Below are 21,460 nucleotides of genomic sequence, written 5' to 3' on the forward strand. Positions count from 1 at the left end.
GAATCTCAAGTCATTGGCCTTGGTTTGATGCAGTTTGGTTAGAGTCAGTTGTTTCTCTGCCAGACGAAGCTGTGCTTCTGCCCTTTCAGTCTCTTTTTGCAATTGTTGAAAGTGATTTAAAAAAATCAGCGATTGCCATTCTTTGCATTTTTTTGTTATTCGGTAGTCATTGCATGCATCACTAATAAATATTCTAAAAACAAAAATATTTTCCATTGTGATGAATATATATATATATATATATATATATATATATATATATATATATATATATATATATATATATATATATATATATCAATTAGTGACTGTGTAAAGTGTATTGTTTCTGGTAAATTTTGACAGCTGTTTGCTGTAGGCCTATACTGAAAGCCTAAATATGTTAAAGCCAATAATCACTATAGCCTGACAGATGAAAAAATAAAATTAAAACCTTATAAATAGTATATCTCGTAAGATACTGCATGATCCAAAAATAGTATTATTTAATACATTTTTTAAGTTTTCATTACATTTTGGGCATAAAATCCACACTAAATCCACCCTTCTAATGGGATCAGTTTAATCCAGGTTTTTAGATCAAAGTAATCCAAATCCTACAAAAAAGGTCTGAAAAACCCAAACTAAAGGTTTGATCCAGATCAAAACCAAGATTAGATTACGTGATCTAATCCGATCAGGTAATCCGTTTTTTCTTATGAAAAACCCATTTTCAAGATTTGATCCAATCCCTTATCCAAAATCCTAGTGGATTACTTTTGAAAAACCGGGCCCTGAATATATTCTCATTAGTGCATACAATATAAACCCAAAGCCACAGCGACCCCTTGTGTCCTACAGAAGCATCTGAAGGGCCATCTGAAGGTCACAGCAATGCAGAAGATGCGAATCTGCCCTTCCTAAACGTGTGTGTAAACCAAAACAAACACAAAAGTACAGAAAGTCAGAATGGTATTTTTATTTGAACTGTACTGTATGCTAAATGTTCACCTCGGTACAATAAACAAATACAAATACTCACACTAAAAACCAAACCTACAGTTCTGGAGCCAACCTGACTGGAGTTGGCCGAGGATCTCAGAATATTGCATATAAACAACACGATGAGCTCCGAACAGTGCGCTTCCACATAAAGAACCCCAAAAATCAAATCAAAATCAAATAAAAGGAACAGGGAGAGGATCACAGGAAAGTATGATTACAAAAAACATTAAACTAGACGATACAAATCTAATTGAACTGCCATACATTCAACACCAAAAAAAAACGCACTGGATGATGTCAGATCTATAAAAATACCTCGGGTATAGGCTGATGGGAAGGAGCGATGGGATTTGGATGTGTGTGGTGGAGTAACCGGGGAATGTTCTTCCTGAGACGGGGCGGTTTTTCACTCCAGTCCCTTTTTTTTCTGTGTGAGCTGCCATCAATTTAGTGGGATTTCAGACACAAAAATAAAGTGAAATCAAACAGTGACATGCACTCAAATCCAAATTGCCATTTATTTATTTTTCTGGAAAACTTGATATATCTTAAAAACCTGACGTTTGCATTTCAAGTCACTGAATTGAATTGATCAGTAAAATAGTGTGCTCTAAAAGACGGAGTGGTTTCTGAGCTGGTGCTTGTTGAATTTGTGCAAGTCTGTAAACGAGATCAGCTACGAAAACATCTGAAAACAAGCTAATAGTTACTATATCATCTTCATTTCTGCCCCTTCTCTCAATAGATACACCGTATATTTATTTATATATATTTTAATTATTATCGAGCACTTTTTTTTAAAACACTGAAACAAAGACGAGCACTAATTCTGTGGATGTAAAGAAAGAATAAGCATAACTGAATGGTTTCCTCCTGGAGGAGGAAGACGAAGTGCGTGGCGTATGAGATCAACATTTTGAACCGCGAGTTTTGTGGAAAAAAGAAGGCGTGGTTAGTTAGCCACACCCCCTTCTGGCAAAAAAAGCACCGCCCACCTGCATCGGAACATATATAAACAATCTCCTCCCCTTCACAGAACGACAGAAATGGACAGTAAAATGCTGAAGACGACAGTGGAGAGACGTCTGTGAAGTGTGTGTGTGTGTTTTCCGGTGCAGCTGATTGCTCGTTCACCCTTTTTCACTGTCTCTTAGTCTCTTTGATTTGCAGTTTTGCTGAATGACTGGTTAGGATTTGGCGAGGTGTTCTCTATGGTCGTTGTGTTTGAGGAGCTGGGTGGGCGACGGGGCGAGGCTGGGCTGGGTGCCGGGCGGCAGGGGATGGGCGCTGGGCAGCCCGCCTGGCATCATGCCCTCTATTTGTCCACCCATGCCACCAGGAGATACACCCACCGCTCCAGGAGGAAACCTGAGCAAGAAAACATAAGGACATGTATACTAGCGTTATATACAGTACAGTAAAGGCAAAATTATTATTATTATTAATTAATCAATCCTCTTTATTAGTATTATTATTATTAGAATGATTATTAGTATTATTTTTATTAGTTGTAGCTGTTAATTATCAGATATTTTTGTTTATTTACGCCTGTGACTTGCATTATGGGATGTTGATCTCTGCTCTGTCGACTTTTGGTGTTGAAAATTCAACTCTGCAGTTTAACAAAGTGACTTTTATTGACATTTTACTTGATTGAAACAATATACGTAATGTATAAGAAATAAAATATAGAGAAATAAGTCTGTAAAGTAACTGGCAAAATGTAGTGGCGGCTTATTACAAGGTTTTTGTAGCGTAATATACAACACCAGCCCAGACAATATATCACATTATAACCAGGGTGCGAATTAAGCATGGGGGGTGGGGGGGAATTATTTTCAGTAGTTTGTGTAAATAAATATGCATGCTTCAGTGAACCAAATTCATATATTTAATTCAATTACACCTCATTATCAAACTTGTTTTAAGGGATAATGAGCTGATTTTGACCTATATGGTAACCTCTGATGGGTTATTTCGCTTTTTTCAAAGTCAAATTTAAGGACTTTTCAAGCACTTTTCAGGTTTTTTTTAAATATATAATAATAATAATACCTTTTATTTTTAGGCACCTTTCAAAGCACTCAAGGACACCTTACAGCAGATTACTCTTTCACTTAGTAAATACTGATTATGGTTGTGATTGCAGTGGATAAATTCTTCTGTGAGTGTGGTATAAATTCATCATGATGTTTTCATAAAGCTGTTTATTTTCAATTGTGCTTTTGAGCGATCTATTGGTAGTGATATTTCAGTGATAGAAAAATAAATTGCTATCTGGGTTAAAGTTAAATTTGTAATATATTGACGGATTTATTCTGTCTGGCACCCGAACAAAAAGTTAAATATTACCTACTTGGGGTTTAAGAAAGGGCCACCGTTACAAAGTACATCATAAAAATACAAGCAGTAAGAATGAAGTAAAAATCAGCATAATTAAACCAGCAAATCATTAAAAGCTAAACAAAACAAAAACGTCTTTATCTGAGATTTAAAATTGGAAATAGAGTCCATCTGGCGAATGTGCAAAGGCAGGGAATTCCATAACTTTGGTGCTGTACAACTAAAAGCCCTGCCTCCAAATGACTTCATCTTAAAGTGTGGGACAGATAACAGTTCGGCAGAAGATGATCTCAGTGAGCGTGAAGGAGTGTACAATTGAAGAAGATCAGAAAGATAGTGAGGGGCCAGGTTATGAAGAGCTTTGTATGTTAAGAGGAGGATTTTGTATTGTATACGATAGTGAACAGGAAGCCAGTGCAGGTGAAAGAGAATTGGAGTTATGTGATCAGAAGTACGCGAGCAGGTAACTATCCTAGCCGCTGAATTCTGAATCAACTGTAGTCTATGTAGTTGTTTATCAGGAATACCAGAGAGAAGCGAGTTACAGTAATCAATCCGTGATGTAACCAAAGCATGAACAAGCACTTCAGTACGAGTTTAGACTATAAGTAGATTAAAAACATCTATTTTTTTTTCAAGAAAAGTGCCTTTTGAACACTTACAGTATCTATCGGTAGACTAGATCTGCTGGTGTTCACATTCTAGATATTTATCTTTCATTTTATCTGACTCCAGTCATAAAACATTAAGAAGATTATATTAATATCTAATTTAGTTGAATGTTTGTACCTTTTGTCTTTACTCATAACTATTACATTTGTTTATAGGTTCATGAACACTGTCATTAGACTAACTGGCTGAATCTTACAATAATAATATTGAGCTTAAAAGTGTATAAAAAACAGTTTTTACTCCTGCCAAACCAAAAGAAATAAGACCAAAAGGAAAAATATAATGTATAAGAAATAATATAAATAGAAAGAAGTCTGTAAAATCATAGAAAATGTACTGGCAGTTTTTTTACAAGGTTTTTGTAGCGTAACATACATCACCAATACATCACATTAAACCAGGTGCTAATTATACATTAAATATGGGGAGGGGGGGTCACCTATTTTCACCTAACCTAATCACCTAATTTCAGTAGTTTGTAAAAATAAATATGCATGCTTCAGTTAACTAAATACATAGATTTAATTCAATTACACCTCATTATCAAACTTGTTTTTAGGGATAATGAGCTGATTTTGACCTATATGGTAACCTCTGATGGGTTATTTCACCTTTTCCAAAGTCTTTTCAAAAAGTGCCTTTTGAACACTTACAGTATCTATCGGTAGACTAGATCTGCTGGTGTTCACATTCTAGATATTTATCTTTCATTTTATCTGACTCCAGTCATAGACATTAAGAAGATTATATTAATATCTAATTTAGATCAATGTTTGGACCTTTTGTCTTTACTCTTAACTATTACATTTGTTTATAGGTTCGTGAACACTGTCATTAGACTAACTGGCTGAATCTTACAATAATAATATTGACCTTAAAAATGTATTAAAACTGTTTTTATTCCTGCAAAACCAAAAGAAATAAGACTTTCTCCAGAAGGAAAAATATAATGTATAAGAAATAATATAAATAGAAAGAAGTCTGTAAAATCATAGAAAATGTACTGGCAATTTGTTACAAGGTTTTTGTAGCGTAACATACATCACCAATACATCACATTAAACCAGGTGCTAATTATACATTAAATATGGGGGGGGGGTCACCTAATTTCAGTAGTTTGTAAAAATAAATATGCATGCTTCAGTGAACTAAATACATAGATTTAATTCAATTACACCTCATTATCAAACTTGTTTTGAGGGATAATGAGCTGATTTTGACCTATACAGTAACCTCTGATGGGTTATTTCACCTTTTCCAAAGTCTTTTCAAAAAGTGCCTTTTGAGCACTTACGGTATCTAGTTGTAGGCTAGATCTGCTGGTGTTCAGATTCTAGATTCAGACCGCAGGCTGAGTATTTTCCTGCATAATGATGCTGCTGGGTTTAATCATGCATTCACAACAGTATGAACCATTATAATCTATATTTTTATTGTATTTATTTCTTAATTTTTTTTGTTAATGTTCTTATTTAAGATACAGATCTATGTGAGCTATTTTCCACTGTTTAAAGAGTTGATCCCCTCCTACACACATTGTTTTGGTATCCTTCAGGGGGATCAAGGGTTAACTATGGGGTCAGACCCTCCAAACCTCCCTGTAATTCACACCCTGCTTTAAACTATTAAAAATGTTAATAAAAGTCACTTTTTTCCCCACTGTTTTTAGGTTAAAAGTTGTCAGAGGAAAGATCAAGATCTCATGATGGGATTCAAAAGCATAAATAAATAGGAAAAAATAAAAACATGAATAACAAAATATGGAAAACTGCTAATTTTCGGATATTTTTTACAGTGTAGTCGCAGTTATAAATCATCTATTTTATTATTAATCCTCCGGTGAAATCTTAATTCTTTATATACATTTTCCAAGTGTTGTTTAACAGAGAATATTTTCCAGTACATTTTTAATAACACATAATTAATAATCATCCAACACATTTTAACAGTAATTTCTAATAACTGATTTCCATGATGACTTTACAAAGTGTTTTACTTGTTATTTTGCAAGATATTCAGCTTAAAGTGCATTTTGAAGTTAATTAATTAGGTTAATTAGGCAAGTCAGGTTAATTAGGATTATTAATTAGGATAAATCATTGGACAACAATGGTTTGTTCTGTAAATGTATTCTTTAGTGGGATATTGTAAGTTCCAGCCAGTTAGTCCGATGACGGTGTCTACTGGTGGATGAAGGTTCACTGCGTGGTTGGCAAGAATAACGAGAATGTGAACGTGAGGGACTCCAGTGGCCGAGACAATTCTTCTGAGGGATATACTGTAAGCTCCCGAATGAACAAATGTAATTGTTACGAGTAAAGACAGAAGGTTCAAACATTCATCTATATTATATATTGAAACAATCTTCTTAATGTTTTATAAAAGAGTCAGATTAAACAAAAGATAAATATATATTAATATTCTAAACCACTTCATGTTAGATATGATTTAAATTTAAACTAATACAATATGTATTAAGCGCTGGAAAGGCCGAACATGCAGTGAACCTTCATCCATCAGTAGACACCGTCATTGGACTATCTGGCTGAGTTTTACAATATTAATATTGACCTTAAAAATCTATAAAAAATAAATAAATAAAAAATGCTTTTATTCCAGCCAAACCAAAAGAAATAAGACTTTCTCCAGACAAAAAATATTGTAAAATAAAATAAAATATAATATAATATAAAATAAAATAATTAAGTATAATATAATAAAATAAAATTTAATATTATATAATATAATATAATATAACATAACATAATTTTGTATAATATAATATAATAAAATACAATTTAATATAATAATATAATATAATATAATATAATATAATAATATAATTTAGTATAATATAATATAATATAATAATATAAAATAATATAGAATAATATAATATAATGAAAAATTCCTTGCTCTGTTAAACATCACTTGTGATATATTAAAAAACAAGAGGGATAATAATTTTTAATTTAATAATAATAATAACAATAATAATAATAATAATAATAATAATAAACTAAAAACAACAGCCCTTATGTAACATTTCCATAAATCCTCAGATTTCACACCACAGCATGTCATATTGAGCACATGAAAATGAGAAATGTTCAAAATCAAAGTGAAATCATCAGAAAATCAAAGTGAAAATCAAAGTGAAATCCTGTTTCAGATGCCACTGTTCAAGGCTTCATAATCAAAATCATCTCCACAGTGTCTTGATCTCTTCGGGGACTTTAGCAATATTTACCTGTCATTGTTTAGGTATACATTTTGTCTTGCAGGCCGCCGGGAGAGACGGCTGGGAGCGGCTGGGCGACTCTGCTGAGCGAGAGAAGCAGTCAGACTGAGAAAGCTCTGTTTGCATGTGTGGTTTGGAGAGTTCATGCATTTAAATGAGGGGTTAGTTTGGGGAGGCGTTCAGAAGGGTCACAGCAGGTGATACCAAAGTTATAACAGTTTCGCCAGTTTATGTTAGTTTTTATTTTGATACCATTTTTAAATTCGCCATTTCAGATTAGCTTTAGTTTGTTTAGCTTGTTTAGTTTTAGTTGAGTTGAACATGTTTCTATTTAGTTTTTATATATTTAGTAGTTTATTAGAGTAGCTTTCGATAGTATTCCTCACACGTGAGTGGGTAGAAAACACACTCTTTTATCGCTCTGACACTTTAAATGACACTTGCACCAGTTTTGCACCAGGCACTTTCTTACAATCACGCCATATCTATAAAAAAAACAATGTGCATTTATGGAGTGAGCTTCACACAGGTGAGTGGACTTGTCAAACCACCTGTAGAAACACACTCACTCTCTCTATCTCTCTCTCCCTCTCTCTCTCTCTCTATAAAAAACACACACATCCTCCTAACCCTAGCACTAACAGTTCATTTGTATAATTAAGCATAACTTCTTGTGTGTATTGCCTCTTGTTGAATTGCTGAATGCCTTCTCAATTGTAAGTCATTTACAAAAAAAAGGGGGCTTCAAAGGCCGCATTTGCACTGCACTGTTCAAGTGATTTTTTTCTCCCATGTGGCACAGATCGGATATGGTCCATGTACGTGTAAGCAAAGAAATGTATTGGATATGAATCGGATCTGTGTTCTTGTATCTGCAGTGTAAGCAGGAGATCGGATTATCATCTGTCAATGCGAGTGGCGTGTCATTAAAAACCATAGCGAATGACGTCAAATCTGACACTTTCATTTCAGAACAGACTTCAGCAGAGTCCCAAACCTTAAATCTCATACACGAGGACATAAACAGCTTTTATATTATATTTAGTGAGTACAATAAGCATAATTACAAAAATAAAGTCAGCTTTACAGTTCCAAGTTACTAAAGGTTTCCTTACATTATTTTTGTAAAGTCAACTTGTTGCTTTTAAAGCAATTGCTTACTCACTTTAAGTAACTAATCACTTTTTACAGAGTACACTCAAAAGATATGTTTGCTGCTTGTTCAAACTTATTAAAAATGATCTGAAACAACACAATTCGTGGGTGTTTTTTGAGGACAACATAATTGTTTTATGTTTAATCCACTTAAATTTGTAAAAAAACAACAATTTGGTTAACTTAATCGACATCTTTTGCAACATCAAGACATTGTGTGGAACCAATCATTTTTTTTTACAGTGTATGATTTGTTAATATTTTTGTTGTCTCTTTTGAAAATTAGATTTAATGAGAATAAAGATTTATTAATGGGACGTCAATTTGTGTCTTTCATATGTTTGGTAATTAAAATACATTCAGATAAATACACTGTAAAAGCCAATAAGTTCAGCTAACTCAAGAGTTAGAGTAAACTGATTGCAACAAACCATTTCCTAATGAGTATTGTGAACTTAATCCATTTGAGTAAACCAAGCAATTTAAGCACAGTAAAACCCAATAAACAAAGAGAACTCAAACCAACTGAGTACTGTAAAACCCAATAAGTTATGGCAACTCAAACCGTTTGAGGAAACCATTTGCTACAAACTATTTGAGATAAAAAAAACTAATCTATATGAGTACTGTGAACTTACTCCATTTAAGTTAAAATAATGAGGTAAATAATTAACTCATTACCTTCAACACCGAGTTTCAATTAACTTTCAGTCAATTTTGAGTTATTGACACTCATTTCATTTGATAAACTTGACTGTTGGGTTTTACAGTGTAGACTTAAGCATTCATTTAGTTGTTCAAGAGTAAAACGATATGAAAGACTGTTGTAACCACTAGCACAGTCAGTAGCAACAGGCTAGCGCAGAAATTCCACTGAAAATACTGGGGTAAACTAAACAGTCATATTTTAAAGACCTGGCGGGGGGAAATGGAATTTAACGCAGTGCTTCTTGTCCGATCTGAGACCCACTTCATATCGTATATTGAACAGGCAGTGAAGATCGCTGATTTTTAAATACATCAGATCTAAAACATGACAATATTTGTAATGGAAAGAGTTCAACGGAAACCCTTGGATTGGCTGACTGAAATTTAAAAGTCTGTGTGCATATAGCCTGTTATTTAAAACTATTATTATTTTTCATTGTACTGTACATTCATCCTGACATTAAACGTTAAATGAAATTTTTAATTATTTTAAAACTGCTTTTATTCCGGTCGAACTTAAAGACAAGACTTTCTCCTGAAGAAAAAATAATATAGGAAATACTGCTAAATTGTATTGCTCCATTAAACATCACTTGGGTGAATTTTTGAATAAAACTTTCACTGGAAGCCAAATAATTTTGCCTTCGACTGTATGTATATAACTATAATATACAGATGAATAACACACACATACATTACAATAATTATTTTTAAGTTAATTATATTAAATATCTATTTGTTTAAAATGACTGAAAGAACGAAGTGCTTCTCAAAAATATGTGATTGAGATGACAAACTCAAAAATGGATAGACTAGTGTATGACAGATGATGCTTAGCATATGACAGGTGAAGAATAAAATAAGAGATGGCATGTTTCAGATGTCTTTCATCACCTGTAGGCTCCGCCGTTGAGCTCCGGATGAACCTGCTGCTCCATCACCCCCCACGGCGCCGTAGTCACAAAAAACTCTTTGTTGACGCAGTTTCTGAGACTGTCTGGAATACGACCTGAAAACCAGAACAAACCCCACACATGATGACTGATGTTTTGAGCGAGAAAGAGAGAGAGAGTTTATATAAAGATCTAGATTTATATTCCCTCAAGGATATACGGGTTCATGCTAGGAGGAAGCTTTTCATAAATGATAGTTCGAAAAGTTATGCGATATAGGTAGAAGTGAGAGAAAAAGACATGTCAGGACTTGCCCATCACAGTTCAACTATCCTGTAGTTAGTTATCCATAATTAAACATGTAACCCACCGATAATTCATTCTTTCATTTTCTTTTCAGCTTAAAGCCTGATTTATACTTCTGCGTCAGGTGACCGGCGTAACCCATGGCGCATGCAATGTGCGTGGCTGTGCATTTACGCCCTATTCACACGGGGCTTCAGCGTCAACGCTTGACTGAAGGCGTGTCTGAAGTTGGGGCTGAAGCGATCGTCATAAAAGCGTCAGCCAATGAAATCCAGTCAGCAATAGGCCACTGTCTGAGCTGGTGTATTTGCATACAGCGATCTGATTGGCTGACGCTTCCGTTGGCGCTTGAAAAGTTGAGCTAGTCCCAACTTCTGCAGCGAGCAACGCTTCTGAAGCGGTGCCGACGGATCCACAATGCAGTTCGGCAACGCCTGACGTCACCCATTCAAAGTGAATGGGAAGCGTTGATGCTGACGCCCTGTGTGAATAGGGCGTAATTATACTTCTGCGCGCTGTCTCTGTTGGTCTGCATTAACACTTCTGAAAACGCTAGTTGGCAGTGAGGTGTAAATGTTCCTCTGTGTCGAGTTTCTTCGCTGCTTTTTTGCTTTTCCTGAACACTTCCGGGATGTTCAAGTGGCTCAAACTCGCTCATTTGGAGGCAGGAACCGGCAGACGTGCAACAACTTTAACTATGAGGTAAACACAAAACAAAACTTTCCATCCGGAGCTCCTTCACGGGACTCCACACTTGTAAACAATTGCTCGCGCCATTCGCGCAGCTCTCGTCAGCGCTACCAAACCGACCAATCACAGAGCTTACGCTACGCGTCGTTGCGACATGTAGTTACATTTTTTGAGAGGTGCACGTCAGTGACGACGACGGCCACGGCGAAGGGCTATGCGTCAGCGCAGTAGCATACGCCGGCGTTTGATGCAGAAGTATAAATCAGCCTTAATCCCTTAATTAATCTGGGGTCGCCACAGCAGCATGAACCGCCAACTTAACCAGCATATGTTTTACGCAGCGATTGCATTCGAAGGCTCTGTTTACAGCTGGTTTTAAAGGGACAGTTAACTTAACAATTAAAATTATAAAGTGGTTTGCATTTTGTTGAACACAAAAGATGATGTTTTAAAGAGTACCTATTGAGGGTGCAAATTATACATTGATTATCAGGGGGTCAGCGAGCAGTGTAGGGTCACACACAAGCACATGGACGGTCAGTCGCACACATCAACATCCAGAAGCACCACCGACGACGAAAGTAAATTCAGTAAGTTCAAAGATGGCGTTTGCAAACTGGAAATATAAGCTCTACTCTTCCCTCATTGAAAGGCGCGAATGTTCATATATTGTGCAACTTATGCCCAAGAAAAAAAAAAAAAAGAGTCTCTCTGCATTGCTGGTAAGTAACTCTAGGCTGTTTCTCAATATGTGTTCTTCAGCGGTCTTGCGTCCTCGTGTTCTCGTGTAACGTCATCATCAGCTGCCAAAGTTCAGTTCCAATACTCAAGACCGCAAAAACAGAGGACGCGTAAATCTTCCTGGATGTGTTCTTGATATCAAGGATGCACTGCTCCAGAAGTCATTGTGACTGGAGGTGGGAAGCGCAGCATTTTATTTAGATTTATTATTAAAGTTTATAGAACTTATTCATCCCAGAAGTTTCCCTAAATAAAACGGTGAATATAAACATTCCCTTGGACATCTTAATAAAGGAATAAACACATTAAGGGTGTTTGTTTGCTGAAATTCATATTAAAATCTGTTTTATTTATATTGTGTAATGTATATTTTTAATGTTTTTATGCAGAGTATATATTTTGAAAAGGGGAAAAACAATAAACTGTCGTATGAATGCTGTAATGTTTAAATCATTTTAAAACGTGTGACGGTCATGTGACCTTCAGGAAGAACGCAGCATCTCATTCCTCACAACACATGTTCTGCCTTTGTGCTTTGTTTTCTTTGTTTGCTCGTTCCTACACTCGTAGACAGCGATAACGTAAAGCACCTCCACGTAGTAACACTGTCTCTACTAGTACGGTTGAATGACACTTGTCCTGGGAGCACTGTACAAATATGGCGACGATATTGACGCATACTCAGGGTCCATATGCGATATCTAGTGTATATATCTATGACTGTATTGTACAATGGGGTGGCACAGTGGCTCAGAGGTTAGCACTGTCATCTCACAGCTGGTTCGTGTCCCGGCTGGGCCAGTTGGCATTTCTATGTGGAGTTTGCATGTTCTCCCTACGTTGGCGTGGATTTCCTCCGGGTGCTCTGGTTTCCCCCACTGTCCAAAGACATGTGCTGTAGGTGAATTGGATTAACTAAACTAGCTGTAGAGTATGTGAATGCGAAAGAGCATGTTTCCAGTACTGTGTTGCAGCTGGAAGGGTATCTGCTGTGTAAAGCATTTGCTGGAATAGTTCAAGTCCTATATATATATATATATATATATATATATATATATATATGTATGTATGTATGTATGTATGTATGTATATATGTATGTATATATATATATATATATATATATATATATATATATATATATATATATATATATATATATATATATATATATATATATATATATATATATATATATACACACACACACACACACACACTTCCAACTGCCACAAGGCTGCACAAAGTGCTTTACAGAGAGAAAATAAACACATGATATGAGCATAAAACAGTAAAAACAGCATTAGGCACATAATAGGAAGGAACATAGAAAGATTATCAATAAAAGAGCAAAATACAAATAAAAAATAATAAAATAAAATATTTTTTTCCTAATTAAAAGATGCTACCACACTTGACCAACACTAAACACGATAGAGAACATGATCGTTTTGATTTGAATAGTTGGTGGTTCATTCCGCTCTGGGTCCCTTATAAATAAGGGACTAAGCCAAAGGAAAATTATTGAATGGATGAAGTGAACTAGCTTACACCCATTTAAGTCTGTATTTAGCATCATTCTCCAGTAATCGGATCAACAAAACACATATGTAATGCAAGGTGAGCAGTGTGTAATAAATGCAGTGAGATGTTGTACCGGTGATGGCTCTGCGGATCTCAGTGGCTGCTGCCTCTCTCATCTCTAGTGAGGCCTGCTCACTGTACCAGGCTGTGTGAGGGGTGCAGATCAGATTGGGCGCGTCCTTCAGAGGACCCTGAGTGAAACTGAGAGAAAAACACAGCATGAGGCAGACAGAATAAGACTGCAGGATGATCATGACACATACTTTGAAGAAATTGCATAAATTACTAAAATAAAATGGTCCCACTTTTTATTAAGTGTCCTTAAGTACTATGTACTTACATCAAAAATAAATACAATGTACTTACTGTGCTTATAATGTATTTGAGAACACGTGGTGCTTTTGAGTTGGAATAGAGGTTTGGTGGCATGGGTAGGTTTAAGAGTGGGTTAAGGTGTAAGGGGTGGTCAACAGTGTATTTACAAATGTTATTACAAAAGTTAATAACAGATGTAATGACATACATGTATTTAATCAAGCATAAGTACACAGTAAATACATGTATTTACACAATAAGTACATTGGAACAAACTACTCATTCCTGTGTAAGTACATATTAGTTAAGGCCACTTAATATAAAGTGGGACCAATAAAATTACTACAATTTAACACAAGTGTTTTCTAATTTCATATATTTTATTTCTGCGATACAAAGTATTTTGTAATGTAATGTGTATTTATATAGCGCATTTATCGTGTATGGTCATACACCCAAAGTGCTTCACAATCATGAGGGGGGTCTCTCCACACCAACACCAGTGTGCAGCATCCACTTGGATGATGCGACGGCAGCCACAGGACTACAGCGCCAATGCGCTCACCACACACCACTACTGGAGTGGAGAGACCGAGATACAGCCAATTCGGTGAATGGGGATGATTTGGAGGCCATGATAGGTTAGAGCTAATAGAGGGAATTTAGCCAGGACACCAGGATTACACCCCTACTCTTTACTAAAAGTGATATTGGATTTATAATGACCACAGAGAGTCAGGACCTCAATTTAACATCTCATCCGAAAGACAAATTTTCAACAGCATTACTACAGTCTTCAGATTGTTTTATCAATTTAATGCATGCATGTTGAATATTGATGCTGAATACCCATGCTAATTTAATGCATAAATACTGACGTCAAACATATTATTTTTTATTCTTATTATAGTACTAGTTCTAATAATAAATGTAGCTGCAAGCAGCTATTATCGGGGCCAAGCAGCCCAGCGGCCACATCATAAACTAGCACAGCAACAAGCTACAGAGCAACTGGAAAAGGCTTTTGGAAGCATGGTCTGAGCCACATTTGGTGGAAATTGGGCTAACGATCTATGGAGAGTTCAAAACAGCAGATTTTCAAACTAATTTAAGATGGTGGACTGGAAGTCATGCCAATTAGAGAACAAATTATATCAATGTTATCCGTATATGATCCAAGGAATCTGCAAGACCAGTCTTATGACAATAAACAAAACTATTGAAAAGTCCTTTAATAAAGTTTGTATGATTTCTATTGATAGAATTTAATTGTTTGTCAATTTTACCCAAAAGGTGGTGCAAACTGACGTAGGTTGGTTGTCAGGTCTAGATCCCACACATTGAGTTTGGTTCAATTCTTCAAACCATTGAAGTGATTTAGCCTGTAATGTCATCTGGCAGCAATACATCAACAGTTTTGGTTTATAAGACTTTTGGTCTACATGGTCTGAAGATAATCAAGTCAAATTTGGTGAAAATTGGACCAAAGATTAGTCCATTGGGTTCGAAAGTTCTAAAGATAAACATAAGTGAAACTTTGGATAAGTGGTGGCCAAGAGAGTTTGAGTTAGAGAGTCCAAATTTGTTGTGGTTGAAGATCAGCAAACAGATCATAGGGCTGCCATAGACTTCCCTAAAGGAAGAAGAAGAAGCAGGCAGAAGAATAATAATAACCAGACCAGATACAATAGGTGCCTACACACCTTCTGCGCTTGGCCCCTAATTTAATATGCTGATAGTGAAAAAACAACATAAATGCTAGTATATGCTGTAGTAATGAAGAATAAATACTTGGCATATAGTATTCAGAAGAAATATATCCGGGAAAATAATATATATTTATTAGTGCTGTCAAAATTAGTGCGTTAATGCATGCAGTATAAAACAATTAATATCACATCACCAGGCTCTCCAGCGTTTCCTCCAGAGTTTCATGCAATTTCGGGTGTTTCATTTTTAACTTTCGACTTCTGTTTAAATGGAATTTAATACCGCATGGCGAACAGAAAGAAAAACCTACGCATTTCATGACTCGGTGGTCCTTTAAGGTAATCAAAAATCACTGTTTACATGGTAGACTCTTAATAAGAGCATTATCTCAATCCTAATAAAATTGGAGTATTAGCGTCTTATGTAAATGTACTCAGAAAGTGCCAGATGAAGTTGCAAGCTGTCACAGCGCATTCCTCTGCCTTTCAGCATGCGCCCTCCAATGTTTCATTAAGTTTGACGTGTTTCCCTTTTAAACGCAACTTTTGTAAAGCATCTGGTTTGCGTTGTTATGTCAGAATCCTTGTGAAATACAGCCAGACTTTAGAACGCTTAGTTTAAGCTAATTTGATGAACGCGAACATGCGTGTTGAATCTGAAGGCAGTCGCTCCGACCTCCCTGTCCTGTGAGCATTGTGTGTGTGGGTTTGTTGCGCGTTTCTTAGCAACAAACCTGCCTAAACTAATTATTTTATGTGTCCGAATAATTCGATACATAAAAAACTAAATCAAAAAGTAACGAATTGCTGTGAGATTGCGTTGCACTCTCAGCTCACATCATTCAAAAGAAAAGGTCCACATTGTCCACCGATAATATCAGCAGCAACACTTAGAATCCAACATGGAAATCAATGTTTTTTTATTGGCATTGATTGTTTTGAAATTCAAATGGCACTAACATGCCTGTGTTTTAATTTCTGTAATAAATATGACTGTCAAGCCAGGATCTTGATGGTTTATTGTGGGTATGTTGTTTACATGAAGAAATTTGTGTTACAAGTTGAACAAATATTCTAATAAACAATTATATTTAGAATTGAAATAGTTTTTGTCTTGCGTTTACATTAATTTTACATTTAAATAGCCAAAATTACAAGTTTCAGTATTTTAAATGCGATTAATCGCTATTAATTTTCAAAAGAAGTGTGATTAGTGAATTTTTTTTACTTGATTGACAGCACTAATATTATATATTCTTGCCATATTTACCCAGCTAAAACAATATGTACTAAAAATAAGTTATGCGCTGGTACTAATTTTGCACATCATATTTAATTAAAAGTAAGCAAGTCAGGTGACACTGGAGAGATGTTTAGAGCGCTGTATATCTTTATGAGTTGCCTGAAACATGAGTTTCTAGAAACTGTTGAACACAAGATATTATGCTTAAAGAAGATATTTTGAAGAAACCTAAAATCAGTAGTTGGAAATGCAAATACTATGGATGCCAATGGTCACAGGCTTTCTTCAAAATATCTTGTTCGACATTCAACAGAAGAAAGAAAGTCATGAAGGTTGTAACCACGTGAGGGAGAGTATACTGTAAAGTGAGTAAACTTTCATTTTTTTGTGAATTAATGCAAAACTTTGTAATTAGTAAGTCATTCCATATGTTACCTGAAGGGTTCAGACTCATGAACGTCCAGGGCAGCGCCGCGTATCCTGCCCTCTTTCAGAGCCTGAGCCAGAGCTTTCTCATCCACCAGACCACCGCGAGCTGTGTTCACGAGAAACGCTCCCTGTCGCATCTGAAACAACATCACACACCATGAGCCTTGTCCACACACAAACAGGTTCTGTTACCCAATTTTAGATTTACAATAGACATTGTTTTTATATCAGGTTAACAATATTGTCTATGACCTACCTCTGGCCCTAAACACAATCCTTTACAGAAACAAGTGCACATCTTTAGCTAATAATTAAATGTGCTCTGGCAGATTTATAAGCACTGTATACACCCTATACATACACTTGCTGTGCATTTGTATGACGCTTGAAGATTTTGATGTTTGCAGACTCTTAGATATTTGCTTCTTCTGTTAAAGCCACAACCTTGGGGATGTTTGTTTGTTTGTGTAGTTGTTGTTGTTGACTTTGTGCAAATTTATACAAAATTCCTACAAATAAAGTTCAATATGGTGCATCCCTAAATAACACTAAGACGAGTTTGTAACACATCGAGTCCCAGCTGGCTTTTCTGTGTGGAGTTTGCATGTTCTCCCCGTGTTGGCGGGTGTTTCCTCTGGGGGTCTCCGGTTTCCCCCACAGTCCAAACACATGCGCTATAGGTGAATTAAATAAACTGAATCGGCAGTAGCGTATAAGTGTGTGTGTGTGAATAAGAGTGTATGGATGTTTCCCAGTACTGGGTTGAAGCTGGAAGGGCATCCGCTGCGTAAAAACATTTGCTATAGTAGTTGGTGGTTCATTCCATTGTGGTGACCCCTGATAAATGAGGGACTATAGATAGCGAGAGCGACTCTCTTCAGATCAACATGCATGATTGCGTTCATCAAATTTGCTTAAACTCAGCGTTCTGAAATGTATTTTACAAGCAAGGATTCAGACACAGCAACGTGAAGCAAATGTTGCGTGGAGGGGGGAAACACGTCAAACGTAATGACACATTTGAGGCCTCATGGAATCAACTTAAAGGCAGAGGATGCACTGTCTCTGAAAGCGTACGACATCATCTGGCACACCAATGCTCCGATTTTAATATGATTTAGACCAGTGGTTCTCAAACTGTAGTTTGTGTACCACTAGTTGTACGCGGGCTTCCTTCTAGTGGTACGCGATGAAAATACACTTTTAACCCTTTGACGCATAGAATTATGTGATCAGCATGTTAACTTTAGTCATCAGCTGCTTAAAATAAGGTGTACGGCAGCGGCAACTGGGAGCAGATACGCTCTAGAGAAGCGCTTTTGCAGACCAGTACTGTTGTGTTGGCATTTCAGTTACAACAAACTCAGGAATCTCCCGATGCTGCATCATTGGTAGAATAATGATCACAAATGTGTTAAAAACTGTGTTCGTAGTTGTGTAAAATAGTACATGGTTTCGATATGTTATTTTTTTTGTAAAGCGTTTGTTTTGTAAAGTTTGTTTTGTTAACCAAAAGTGGCTTTCGGTTATTTGTTATCTTAGATTTAGGCTAATTAATCTGGATGTGATTCAAGTGTAGCGGGACACAAATAGACTCAACCAACTTTGCCATGCTTGAAGCTAGAATAATTAAAGTTAGTCTCTGTGTGTGGTTAACACAAACTCTATTAATTAATCTACCTCGTCATTATGGTGGGTACTTGGAGAGACAATTTTTTTTCTGAGGTGGTACTTGATAAAAAAAGTTTGAGAACCACTGCTTTTTAGACAACGCTCTGATTTAGAGTCTAGACCAGGAATTCCCAAACTTTTTTATTCAAACACCTAGGCAAGTAATTCAATCTCAAGACCCACCATATTATTTTAATATGGAAAAATGGGTAAAAAAATGTATCCATTCAAAGCAGTCAAAAATATATGGTGTGTGGCTTTTTGGATTTTGCGATTTGATATGCACAAAATGAGGTTTGAAGTGCTTTTTGTGGGATGCTGGCTGTAACTGTGATCATTTTTTTGTTGAAAAAGATACTCTTCTTTTTTTTTTAGAAGAGAATATGATCAACCTTTGATCAAGCTCCTTGATTATGATCAAGCCCCGTCACATCGCAGTAAATTCCACTGCTAGTGTTTAGTCATAAGAAACTAAATAGCTGTTTGATCGACTACTACAAGCTGGGAAAACGTCAGATAAATATGCCAATGCAATTAACGTTATCGCTGAATAGATCTAATATTTACACATTTGCTTGAGGAAGGAATGATGGGGGTAGATACATTACTATTACTATTTTCCATAACATCTATGCCCTTCCATAACATTAGCTGACATTAAAACTAACAGATAGCACTATAGCTATTTATTGATTAGCAATCTGTCAACGTTTGGTTGTAAAAAATATGGGACAACAAATAGCTTCAAATGATAGAATACATAGCAAACATTAGAAAATATTGACATTATAATAAAAGGTTTAGCCTGTTAAAATCAATGCCCTATACAGAAATTAAATAAAGCTATAAAATCTACTTCACTTTTATTGTATTTGCATATTGATTTAAGTTACTATAAATATTTAGTGAAGAGCAGCAAATGAATCTCTCATTGTGTTTTGTTTGATAACAGAGGTGTTAATGTTAGAATGCAAAGATCTATAATGAAGCATTCGACTACTTTAGTAACTGTTTGTGCTCATTTAAGAGAAAATTAGTAGCGTTTCAAATAAAACACGCAGGACAAAGCAAAAAAACAAAAAAACGAAGAAAAAAAATAATAAAAAAAATAAGCACTTTTCCGACGGTCCCTTACTGAGAGCTCCACTCTGCGCGAGCTCTGGCGGCTAAATGCAGATTGCGAGGGCTCAAACGGAGCAGTGCTTGTAATGTCGAGCAAAAAAAAAAAGAAAGACAGCTGTGAACATAACCAGCTTTGTCTTTTTGTAGGAAACACACTTTAGATATTTTTAGGGTAAGAGGTTTTTGAGTTATTGCCATCAATCGTACTGGTTTTGATTCACCGCAATGTAAATATAGCTGCAGCTATGTGACCACCGTTTAAAAAACCCTGGTCTAGACTACCATGTAAACAATGATTTTTGATAACCTTAAAGGAACACAGACACCTTCGTTGGGAAATGCAGAGGTTTTTGGTTTCCATTCAACGTGCTGTTTCAAATTCCATTAAAAGAGCACTCTTCCACCAATCCTTACCTAATGCTCGTATCTGTTTGTCATGGGGGCATGAACAAAATGTTGCTAAATGAAAGTGAAACTGCAGTTTAAGTCGAAAAATTAAAAATGAAACACCTGAAATATATGAAACTCTGGAGGAAACATAGCATGGTGACGCAATGACGTCAATCAATCTATGTACTATTACATGTAAGACGGGATCATGAAAGAAACATTCAAAAAGCAACTCATGTAAACACCTTGATCATATTATTGTCTAATCCAGATTAGGGAAATCATTAGATTACTGATAACCATGTAAACATAGTCACAAGCCCTAACCCTAGAAAAAAGGAGTTCAGTATTTTGATGACAGCCTTTCCCCAGGCTAATAGTAAGCTAATGTAATTTCATAATGCAAATCTTTAATTGATGCTTACCAACAAATGATCGAAGGAAATATATTAATTTAATTCAAATACATAAAATATGAATTGATGTTTACTTTTAACTTTAAATATATATTTCTATTAAAATAATTTTTAAAAAGATTTTGTCAAATAAAAGATTTTTCTAGAGTCATCCACCATCATTTTGTGGCTTAAAAGTATCAGTTCAGGCATTGTTTTGGCACTGATACCATTTAAAAAGTATTGATTTGGCACAGGTATCGAAATAACCCCAAACAAAACCCAACCCTAGTTTTGGGTGAACTATCCTTTTAAGAATAATAGTAAAGAACAGAATGGACATTACTGTATATTAATATTAGGTGTAGAATATTATTGGGTGAACTATCCCTTTAAAAATATGCACAGAAATTTGCAAACACAAGAACTTTTGTGCGAACTATCTCTTTAAGGATGCGCAGGGGTCTTTGCAGACACTAGATGGCGCTGTGGCCAGCATTATTTACCTGTTTGATGGTGAAGTCGTTGATGAGGTGATGGTTGTGTTCGTTCAGGTTGCAGTGCAGAGACACACAGTCGCTCTGGTACAGCAGGTCCTGTAAGGTGTAAACTCTCTGCACGCCCAGCGATCGCTCTAATCCGTCTTGCAGATACGGGTCGTAAAAGATCACATTAAAGCCAAACGCTTTCGCTCGAACTGCCACTGCCTGCCCCGATCGACCTACAGGAGACAGTTAGAGGCATGGGGGCAATTTAGTAAATAAATATTAGCATTAACCACATATATTATTATTATTATTATTATTATTATTGTTATTAATGTTGTTATTATTAGTTGTACAACATTACCAGATTTTAAGTATTTCAATTT

At 35.7% G+C, this 21,460-nt stretch overlaps 1 protein-coding gene across 21 annotated transcripts in view; it reads right to left on the reverse strand.

Annotated features, from left to right (window-relative positions):
- Positions 1–934: 934 nt before the first annotated feature.
- ctbp2a (C-terminal binding protein 2a) overlaps positions 935–21,460 on the reverse strand; it is a 126,996-nt gene continuing 106,470 nt past the window's right edge. For 8 of the 21 annotated variants that reach the window (XM_087289474.1, XM_087289475.1, XM_087289476.1 and 5 more), the window contains 5 exon segments: positions 21,096–21,310; positions 17,018–17,148; positions 13,389–13,516; positions 9,998–10,112; positions 935–2,352 (listed from right to left, as the gene is read on the reverse strand). In XM_087289474.1, the coding sequence (XP_087145600.1) occupies positions 2,172–2,352; positions 9,998–10,112; positions 13,389–13,516; positions 17,018–17,148; positions 21,096–21,310 (770 nt within the window). In that variant the 3' untranslated portion in view covers positions 935–2,171. 21 annotated transcript variants of the gene reach the window in all.

The sequence above is a fragment of the Danio rerio genome, chromosome 17 (assembly GCF_052040795.2).
Source record: "Danio rerio strain M-AB ecotype USA chromosome 17, GRCz13ab, whole genome shotgun sequence".
Classification (NCBI taxonomy): domain Eukaryota; kingdom Metazoa; phylum Chordata; class Actinopteri; order Cypriniformes; family Danionidae; genus Danio; species Danio rerio.